The 10,810-nt window shown below is 50.6% G+C and overlaps 1 protein-coding gene across 1 annotated transcript in view; it reads left to right on the top strand.

The window, feature by feature from the left end:
• LOC118209922 (unconventional myosin-XVIIIa-like) overlaps positions 1-6,415 on the top strand; it is a 76,567-nt gene extending 70,152 nt beyond the window's left edge. Inside the window, 4 exon segments of the mRNA XM_035385648.1 lie at positions 169-313; positions 2,410-2,995; positions 2,997-3,779; positions 6,164-6,415. Of these exon segments, the coding sequence (XP_035241539.1) occupies positions 169-313; positions 2,410-2,995; positions 2,997-3,773 (1,508 nt within the window). The 3' untranslated portion in view covers positions 3,774-3,779; positions 6,164-6,415.
• Positions 6,416-10,810: the final 4,395 nt, after the last annotated feature.

The raw sequence follows: 10,810 nt of genomic DNA, 5'->3' as shown, positions 1-10,810 counted from the left end.
CCTCCCCCCGTTAACCTGACGCATGTTTCGGGGTCGCCCCGGGTAACCAAGCACGCGCGTCTGTGTGTTTTGAGCCCTCTGACCCCCACCCATCCCATCCACCCATGTGACCCCACTAACACCCATGCACCATTACCACACCAATGGGAGGGGGGGCCGCTGGGCTTTAACGCCAACCCCTCGCCCTCTCTCTGCCCCCCAGCGAGGGGGGGTCGGAGACCGACTCCGACGCCGACGGCATGAAGTCCCGCCTCTCCAAAGGCAAGGGGTCCGCCAAGAACCTCTCAGACGACGGAAGCTTAAAGAGTTTCAGGTCAGTGTGCTGGGCTTGGGTCCCGCCCCATCCTTCACCGACTCCGCCCACTTAACCAAGGGGAACCCCCTCCCCCCCCGCCCGACCCCCCTATCTTCACTGTCCCTTATTTAGGGACATGGCCCCCATCACCCCCGCCCTTCATAAAAGAACCCTGTGGTTGGTTGTGAATGAAATAGGAATAATGACCATTTGGACAGAAGCAGAGATGAGTATTACGTCATCGTAGGTTTGGTTTGGTTTCTTTCCCAGTGCCGATCTACTACGAGGGTTTAAATTCACCCAGGAAAGAGACGCCCCTTTGGGGGGGGGGGGGGTGTATGAGGGGACAAAGGGGAAAGCTGTACCCCCCCTCCCTACCACCCTGATCAATTTGTTTAGGGGCCTGGGTGCCAGTTGGCAGGCGTGTGTATACTACCCCACACCCCCCCCCCACCCCCATATTTATCGACCTGCCCGCTGGCTGGCAGAAATCGATTGCCCCCCCCCCAAAAGGGGTCTGTTTCCTGGGTGAATTTAAACAGTCACTCTTGGGGAGCAGTCACAACTTCCCCAAACTGTGTTCCCGCGTCAGTCATTTCGGGGGGACTGCCCTCGACTACCCCCCAGCCCCCCACCCCCCCTCGGGCCCACGACGCACTGCAGGAAAGGCGGTTTGTTCTGAACGGGGGGGGGTTTAAAGTGTAGCGCCAAACCGCCATCGACCAGCCGCTCGGTGGAAGCGGGCGCCGGGGTGACCTCTGGGCGCTGGCGGTGTCAGAGGGGTTCACAGTGCGGGGCGATTTGGGGAGGTTCGGAATTAACGTTGCCGGTACGTTTCCGTAGTGCTGGTGAGCCCCCTGCACCCTCCCCCCCCCCCCCCCCCCCCACACATAGGCGTATTCACAGCCTTGTCTGTTATTCCATGAATAATCAGCCGCACAGCGTGAAGAAGAGCTCCAGCACAACTGTGAGGGACATCAATCCTCTCAGAGTTCATTAGATTTCATTCACCTTCTCTCTCTCCCTCTCTCCCTCCCTCTCTCCCTCCCTCCCTCTCTCTCTCTCTCTCCCTCCCTCTCTCTCCCTCCCCCTCTCTCTCTCTCTCTCTCTCTCTCTCTCTCTCTCTCTCTCTCTCTCTCTCTCTCTCTCCCTCTCTCTCCCTCTCTCTCTCTCTCTCTCTCTCTCTCTCCCTCTTTCTCTCCCGCTCTCCCGCTCTCTCTCTCTCTCTCTCTCCCTCCCTCACTCCCTCCCTCCCTCTCTCTCTCTCCCTCCCTCCCTCTCTCTCTCTCTCTCCCTCCCTCTCTCTCCCTCCCCCTCTCTCTCTCTCTCTCTCTCTCTCTCTCTCTCTCTCTCTCTCTCTCTCTCTCTCTCTCTCTCTCCCTCCCTCCCTCTCTCTCTCTCTCTCCCTCCCTCCCTCTCTCTCTCTCTCTCCCTCCCTCTCTCTCCCTCCCCCTCTCTTTCTCTCTCTCTCTCTCTCTCTCTCTCTCTCTCTCTCTCTCTCTCTCTCCCTCTCTCTCTCTCTCTCTCTCTCTCTCTCTCTCTCTCTCTCTCTCTCCCTCTCTCCCTCTCTCTCTCTCTCTCTCCCTCTCTCTCTCTCCCTCTCGCGTGTACGCTCATCCACAGCCGTGGATTAAAATGAGGTGCTGCATTTGTCATGTACGTCTGTCTGATGAACACATTTGGCTGAGCTGAAATTCATTTAGATTTATTTTACATTTATTTTCTCTTCCCCTGTGACCTTTGATGAATGCATTTCGTTTATCTGTTCATTTATTGACTTGCAGAGTCTAGCTCCCCCCCCCCCCCCTGCCCCCCCTCCCCCCCTTACACTCCCTCCCCTTTTCTTCCGGCCAGGACTTTAATCATTACTTCTGCCACCTTTTATTTCCCAACCAAAAAACCGAAAATATATCTTTTCTTATTCCTCTGCACTGTTATCATTCACCTCCTTCTCTTTCAGTTTGTTCTTCATCCATCTTTGCTTTCTCTCTTCCCCCTTTCTTTCTCCTCCTCCATCTCCTGTCTGTTTTTTTGTTTTTGTTTTTTTGTGTGCTCCGTGCCCTCCCCCCACCTCCCCACCTCCCCCCTCCCCCACGCCACCGCTCCCTCTCCAGATATGCTGCAAACGCAGACGCCAAGGAAGGGAAGGAGTGGAAGGAGGGTAAGGAATGGAAAGAGTGTGGGAAAGAGGGGAAGGAGGTAGAGCAGTGCAGGCCCGTGTCCGTGATGAGCTCGCTCAGCTACCGGACGCGCGCCGCCCCGAAGGCGCCACCAGGGGGCGCCGCGGACGAGCCGAAACCCAAAGCGGGGGCGGAGCCGGACGGCCGGGCCTCGGTCGCGTCCCGGGCCTACAGCCTGGCGTCCGCGCGGGCCAGGGCGGGGCCAGACAGCCGCTGGTCCGAGCGCGAGTTCGACGGGGGGTCCCGCGCCTCCTCGCTGGCCCCCAGCCGGGCGTCGACGCGCTGGGGGGCGGACGCCGAGGACTTCGGCCGGTCCAGCCCCCTCGGCTCCCGGCGGGGCGCGGCCTCGCGCCTGGACGACGGGCGGGTCAGCCCCGCCCCCAGCCGCCGGTCCCTGGGCCCGCCCCGCAGCCCCGGGGCGGAGTCTCTGGCCTCCCTGGCGCGGAGCTGCCGGCTCAGCGAGTTCGGCGCCTTCGACGACGACGACGACGACGCCCGGAGCGTGGGGGGGGCGCTCCAGCGTCTACGGCCCCCACTCCGCGGGGCGGAGCCTCTCCGTGCCCGCCCAGCCCCGCCCGTCCTCGTCCTCCGCCTCCGTCGCCGCCGGCGACGACGTCTCCGACGTCAAGCCGGTCACCCACCGCAATTACCTGGACCCCGCCCTCGAGGCCGCCATCAACGAGGTCCTGAGCTTCAAGCCAATCAAGTTCAAGCGCACCAGCCTGGAGGACTCGGAGCAGGAAGGGGAGGGGGGGGCGGGGAGCCAGGCGCGGGACGCGGAGGAGGGGTGGAGGAGCGGGCGCGGCACCTCCACGTCCCTCCGCCGCTCCGCCTCCGTCATGGAGTTCAGCCGGCCAATCAGCAGCTGCTCCGCCCGCAGCGACCGTAGCCGCAAGGACAAGAAGAAGAAGAAGAAGACGACGTCGAAGAGGCGGAGCCACAGCTCGGACTCCTCCGACTCCTCCTCCTCTTCATCATCCGGAGACCGCAGCAAGAAAGGCTCCAAGAAGAAGGGCAAGAAGTCGAAGAAGAAGAACAAGAGGAAGTCCTCGTCCGAGTCGGAGTCCGAGTCGGAGTCCTCCAGCCAATCGGGTTCCAGCTCGGAGGCGTCCACGGTGTCGTACCGCAGCGGCGGCAGCGTGAAGCGGGGCCCCGCCCGGCGGGCATCGGGCTCCGAGGGGGAGGGCCCCGCGGCCGCCCCCCAGGAACGGCCCCCCAGCAGGAAGGAGGTGAAGAAGAGGAAGGCCAAGGTGGACAACGTGATGATGAAGTACCTGTACAGGCCCGACAGCGACTGAAGCGCAGTAGGTTGGCCGCTCCCCCGTGTGGGCATGCCGGAGTGGGCGTGGCTTAATTTGGGGGGAGGCGGCTCCCGTTTCTCACCCACTATTTTTTTTTCTATTTATTTTCTTTTCCTAGTGCATTTTTGAGCTGTTCGGTTTGATTTTATTCGCCGTATTAATTCAAATCACACCGCCTGTCTGACATTCTGTGTTCTTTTGCTGCGTGGCGTGCGATAATAAATTAATTCACTCTCCGAAATAATCCCCTCAGATGTGCTTCATCAGCTTGTTATTAGCTGGCGAATTGCAGAGTGACATTTTTTATTTATTTATTTATTTATTTATTTAATTAATTAATTAAATTTTTTTTGGGGGGGGGAGATTACGGTGTTTCATTCAGCCTTGCCAGGTAATTAAAGTAATTAATTTGTTCCCGTTCATTGTATAGCAATCTGGCTAACGTTGCGCAGACACAAATCACTCGCGTGTCTGCTAATTCAGTTAAGACTCTCTGATGCCGTCGAACGAAAAACTGCTGGGGGGGAGAGAGAAGGCTTTTGTGCTGCTTTTTTATTTAAATGAGTCGAGGGGTTGGGAAACGCACGCTGGATGTGACCGCTAACCGTGACTCGAAGCCTCGGCTTGATTTATAACCGTGGAACAATGGCAAAAACAACAACAACAACAAGACGAAGAGCTTTAGGAGGGAAAATGAAGAGAAGCCTCCATAGATTTTTCCTGCCAGCCTTCGTGGAGAGACTGCGGACCTAATTAAACCTGGGCATTGATTTGCATAGCCGGGCGAATTAAAGATGAGAGATTGGCAGAAGATAACCTGAGGCTTGGCGTATTCAGGTGCATGCCAATTGCAACCTATTCACAGGAGGCTAGTTTTCCCTCATATGTCTAAAGTATTTATTGACTCGATCGATTTAAAAAATAGCAAGCAAACAGGAAGTTGTTCAAAACAGAACAAAGGAAAGGAGAGGAACTTCTTAAAACTACTCAATTTTTTTTCCAAAAAAGTAAGGATTTTTTTCTTCAGATTAAACAGTTCAGATTAGATGGTATACACATATTACTTAGCAGCTGGGTTGATATAGAGTTGTCTTCATTGGAACCTGCATGAGCACTAATTTTTACAATGGATGTCTGCGCTTGTCAACCAGACTCTAACATCTCAACCTCTGGACTTTATCTCCCATGATCCACTGCAAATGAAATACTCCCTTTGGGGTGCTGGGAAATGGAGTCCTATGTGAATAAGGAGTCAGGCAACATTGGAAACTTGAATGAATGTTTGCCTCCAGTAATGGCCATAAGGTTAAGACATTAAAATATTGCATATTAGGTCATCGTGAGGAAAAGGGAATGTTGTATGGAGAGAGATTAGTCTCAATATTATTGCCAAAAGCATGTATCATGATCCATAATTAAGAGACAAGTCACAAATGTGTTTTACTGTCTGCAAGCAAATATCTCTCAACTTGTATCTTGTAAATTGTCATACAAATGAATATGCATTAATTTGTACAAATGCATACATATTTCCGAATATGTATTTTCCCTTTTGCACAAATACCTCATACTTTGTACATGAAAAACAAAAATATGTTTCCAATTTTTGCTCAATTGTAAATACTATTGAGACTAATCTCTCTCCATGATGTTGTGTCACTTACAGCATGCTTTTTCCTGAGTTTGCAGTTATTGGGATTTTTGGTTACTGCATTACACTTTAATCTGCAGGCTATTCAAAACCTGGAGATTCAGGCAAAATAACCTCCTAATCCTCAAATATGTTGGCCCCGGTACCAGAGCAGTCCCAGGATCAAAGCTTTTTTTCGCCAGCCTGAGTCCCAGTCGCTGTTGTTCTGTGATTCCGTCAGATAAAAGAGGTGTCATTGCAAACGTGGAGTTTGGGTAGAGGACACTTGTTTGTGATGCTGCAAGTTTTGGGTTTGATTTGGTTTCATATTTTATTGCTAAGCCTGTCTGTATGGCTAGCTGTCGGTCTCGATTTTTGAGTTCCTCGTTATCAGCCTACTTGCGCTGTGTTTATTTATTTATTTATTTATTTATTTATTTATTTATTTATTTATTTCCTGAGTAACTGAATGTAAATTTTCACATCCCGGTACAAACATAGAAAAAGATTCCCACACGATGTCGGAATAGTGAAGAGTTTGACAGGTACAAACTCTTGGGGCCTGATTTACTTAGACCTTTAGCATACGCAAAGCCTGCTAGCACACACAAGCCCAATAACACGACCGGTGCCTGGTCATGGTATTTCTTTTGCACCAATCATTGGTTGTGTTGCTAGTTTAGCATGTGCGGTCAGGCCCTTGATGGACGAATAAGAGCAGGCCTCGCTAACAGGCATCTGTTTCCCCCCTCCCCAGCCCCTCCTTCAGTCGGAGACAGTACGGCCTGGACAGATCCGACGAGGAAGAGGAAGAGGAGGAGAAGGAAGAAGGCGGCGCGGGCCTCAGTTCTTACCGCTCCAGATACAGCCGCCGCGACTACCTGAGCGACAGCGACAGCGAGGGCAAGCCGTCCGACACGACGGCGTAGCGGCCCAACCCGTACCCCTGTACCCTCCCCTCCCCTCCCCTCCCCTCCCTTCCCTTTCACCCCTCCCCTCCTTCTCTCCCCTTCCCTTAACCCCCTTCCCTCTTCCCCTCCCCTCCTCTTCACCCCTCCTCCCCTCCCCTTTCACCCCCTCCCCCCTCTCCTCTCCTCCCCTCCCCTCCTTCTCTCCTCTTTACCCCCTCCCCTCCCCTTCACCCCCTCCTCCCCCCTCCCCTTTGATGGACAGACGCTCCTCCGCCACGTGCTGTCGTTTCGCCCATCTGGAAAACGGCCTCTGTGTTCCGCTCGTCATGTCTGCAGGGCGAGGATTGGGGGGGGGGGCTCTCGGTGCGCTGAGCCGCCGCTCTGGCCTCGCCAGGGGTTTTATTACAGTAGCTCATAACCCGCAGCTGCTCCTCTTAACCTGGGACGCCCAGAAACGTGTTTTAATCTTCCTCGTTTTCCGTTAGATAAGTTATTCCGCAGCTTGTTCCGAATCGAACGCTTCAAAAGGTTTTTATTTCATTTTTGTTCTTATCTTTTCTTTTAATGAGGGGCCGTGAAAACCCGTAGATTTCCCAGAATTCCCTGTTCCCCTCTCGCTCTCCTTTCCGGTCTCCTCCTCCTTCCTCTCGGAAACGCTGCTGAATTCTGACTGTTACCTGACGGCCCCTGAAATGTTTTAGCCCCCGAAGTCATCTCAGTCGACCGGTCCTGCCGGTTCCCTTAATTATTACTGAGCCAAAGAAAAGTTTGCATCGCAGGAAGACTAGTCTGTATAAAGGAGGAAAAAAGTTTTATAAAAATTACCTTAATGCCTTTGTTACAAGTACGTAGGCACAGAGTGTTCTAGCCTTTCTTTGAGCCCTTAAAACAAAGCATTGAGGAACGGTGCCTTTGGGTCCTCCTTCGAATCCTTTATTTTAGGCATTTATTGTGCAGCCGTCCTAAAATATTGCCCGAATCAGCAGCCGCTGACTGACGGCCGATTCCCGCGCTTCGGATAGGAGAGCGGTGGAAAGGGGTGAAAAGTGAATAAATACGCAGCGCAATTTATGCTGGAGGAAAACAGTTTTGAACGACGCTTAATACGCTGGAGTCTGAGCGTGCGGAACACGATAAAGAGAGGGGTTCTGGGCTTTATGTAAATTCCTTTTGAGTTTCGTTTTATTTCAAATGAGCTAAGTGCTTGCCGTGATGGGTTTGTAAGAGTCTTTGTTTTTTTTTTTTTGGACTTCTCTTGAATTGTGTTTTTTTTTTTTTCCCCCGGTTCTCTTGTTTAGCGCATACATTATTTTCGCTTTGCAAAGGAAATGCACTCGGGCTCTGGTATGGTGTTTTCTCGCGGTTATTCTTTCCGATCTTTGGCGCTCCCCGCAACCCCGACATTACACTGATGAAGGGGAAAGCAAAAACGCGGGTTACAGAACAAAATGGATTCCTTAAGGGCTGTCCTGTAATGGTGGAACGGGCGCGTTGTCCTCGATGTGTGACGCGTTACGTTTTTACGCGTAGATAGGCTGCGCAGGGAAAAAAAAAACCCCACCTCTGTTCCCCATGTTAATGTGACCTCTCTAGATCTCTAGATCCAGTTTCAAGACAGATTCTTCAGCCTACAGAATGTCATTTTGCCGTTGGGATAACCCGAATCGACTTAGCTTCAACGTATCAAGCAATTCTACCTAAAGCTGCGATTTAAAAAAACAAAACAACATGGCATTATGACATGGTTTGGATAAAAGTTCAGTCGATCGTTTGAGTAGCAGGAAAAAAGTTTCGAGCGTTCGGGACAGGGGATCTGCTGGCCTGTTCCAGGGGAGCTACGTCACAGCCCTGCTGGGTCTGTTCACCCGAAAAACACAGGAACGAGCTCCGCCCCCAGGAAACCAGGTGCAGCGGGATAACTCTAATTAACTCTAATTAACCACTTAAGTTCACCAATTAAGTGCTGAGTAACGACGCAAGCCAGCGGACGCCGCGGGTCTACGGGAGCAGTTTCAGACTCTTGGTTGATTAGGAAATGCTCGTTTCATACAGATCGTTTCTCACTGCACTGCCACACACGGACTGTGTCTCCAGCCCGTTCTCTGTGCATTTAATCTAGCCTTGTAGGAAAATCGGGAGTGTTCGGCGTTTTGCTTCAACGAGGGTTCGTGAAACAGACAAGATACGCAGACTAAACCTAAACAGGCTGTACACAGTAAGATATATATGAATATATAAATATCTGTATGATTCATTTTAGCTTACGAAAATAAGTTCCGTGTTTATTTTCTCGGTTAAAAATGCCTCCGGTTATGGGAATAATTTTTTGCAGTACACTTTCGTATGTTGTAAATAAAGGTTTGTTATTGTTTGAGAACGGTCTCTGAATGTTTTTATTTAATAATTATCATTTGAAATTCCCCGCGAAGTGAGTGACTGGTGCTGCTTGCTTCACCTCAGTGCATACCCCTTCTTCTTCTTAAATATGTACATTAAGAGATTCTGTTCACTCTATTTTTATGTTAATTATATGTGGGAGAGAAACTGTATTAGCTGTAACTGTGTGAGCTGGTAATCGACACGAATTGGACGGACTCCGCTTTTTACAGACAGGCCTATTATGTGGCCCATTCATGTAGATAATACCCATGTTTGCTGCAGGTCAAAGTCGGGTCACCATCCTGCACTACCTGTCCTCTTACCAGTGAGAGATGTTCCAGAGATGTAGACTATGCCTTTGTGAGGTGAATACCGATCTGGCCTTCTGAATGCTCAACTACAGCTGAAGAGCTGGGAGACATTATAATAATTATTATTCTGTAGTTACACAAGAGGTGCTTATAAAACTGGCACTGCCTTCAAGAAACACTTCATTCCAAGAAGGGAATGCGATGCTGTTCGGAAAGTATTCAGACCCCTTCGCTTTTTCCACATTTTGTTACGTATACAGCCTTATTATAAAATGGATTAAATTCATTTTTATTCTCATCAACCTACACACAATACACCATAATGACGAAGTGAAAACAGGTGATTTTTGCACATTTATTAAAAATAAAAAACTGAAATATGACATTTACGTAAGCATTCAGACCCTTGCTTAATGTGGCGCTGATTAACACTTTTTCTGAAGGCCATGCATCTGAACACCAACAGCGTCCCTGCGCATGCATGCATGCATGCGACGGCTGGAGCTCGACCGAATCTTTTGTCTGGAGGAGACGACCCTGGGAAGCGTCATGCGGCGCGACTCGGGGGACGTCGCAGCTCGAAGCCGCTGCAGCCGCGGATAATGCGCCACCGAGCGCCGCGAGCTTCCGGAGAGCTGCCGCACGCGCGTGCGTTAGGGCTCGCTCGTTCCGCTGAACGGCTGTCCTTCAGCGGCGCTGGCGGGGGCAGAGCCGTCCTCCCGCGTTTAAGACGGCCGTGTTGGCGTAGCGATTAGGGGAGCCCGGGGTCTTTATGCCAGGGGGGTTGCGGGATCAAATCCTGGCCCCTCTTAACCTTCCGCGATTTAACAAGTCGCTTAACCTTATTCCCTTTCGCCATAACGCCCGGCAGGAACTCGGCCTTCACTAGACATCCAATAGAATTCAAGCGGCTCATCTGACTTAGACCGGTTAAAGGTGTCAAGCCTGATCGATACATCCTGAGGTCAACAGTGGGATGCGATAACATGTGGCTGACCTGAACATTGAATAATAAACGGGGGTATGCATTGTAAGGATTTGCATGTCCTTGTTAGCAATACAGTGCAAGATTAAGTATTGACCTTTTTTTCCCTCTCCAGAAAGTCATACTGAAAGAACACACACACACACACACACACACACGATGTGGCCTACTTGAAGAGCGTCGACATTGGTGGAGGGCGGCCGGATCAATCGCGCACATCGATACTCAATCTCGCGTACAGTCTGGCATCGTGGTAAATGGCCTTATGTATTTGACTCATTTAGCAGTCGCTGTGAGGACCGATGTTCAGACCTGCCGTGCACAGAAAAACTGAACGCCGAAATGCAGTGCAACACGACCAGATGTAGCCTAACGTGAAAGAAAAGGATTAGTGGAGGAGAAGGTGTGAATTTTACAGCCATATTTTAAATAAAATATTAATAGGACACACTGCCCATTTTAATGATTATGCAAAGAAGAAAAAACAGCTTAGTAAATAACTAACATTTTCAGCTGCTCCCAGACAACATATTACAGAGAAAAGCCATTTTGCTGTAGATGATTTTAAATTGCACCTATCTCTAGCTTGTGTTTTTAAAGGGCTTATCAAGATCAAGCTTGTTTATTATTGCCACTCTTCAATACACAAGTGTAAGGGAGAACGAAATAATTGTTACTCTGGAGCCAGGTGCACTATCGGAGACACAATATAACGGCAATATAAATAATGTAAAACAATATAATAAAATATATAATATTAAAAAAAACAATCATAGTGATCGAGTCCAATCCAAGATTTAACTAATGTTAGCTAGTTA

The sequence above is a fragment of the Anguilla anguilla genome, chromosome 12, assembly GCF_013347855.1.
Source record: "Anguilla anguilla isolate fAngAng1 chromosome 12, fAngAng1.pri, whole genome shotgun sequence".
Lineage (NCBI taxonomy): Eukaryota > Metazoa > Chordata > Actinopteri > Anguilliformes > Anguillidae > Anguilla > Anguilla anguilla.
Note: the sequence above shows the minus strand (reverse complement) of the source record. Positions and strands in the feature narration are given on the sequence as shown.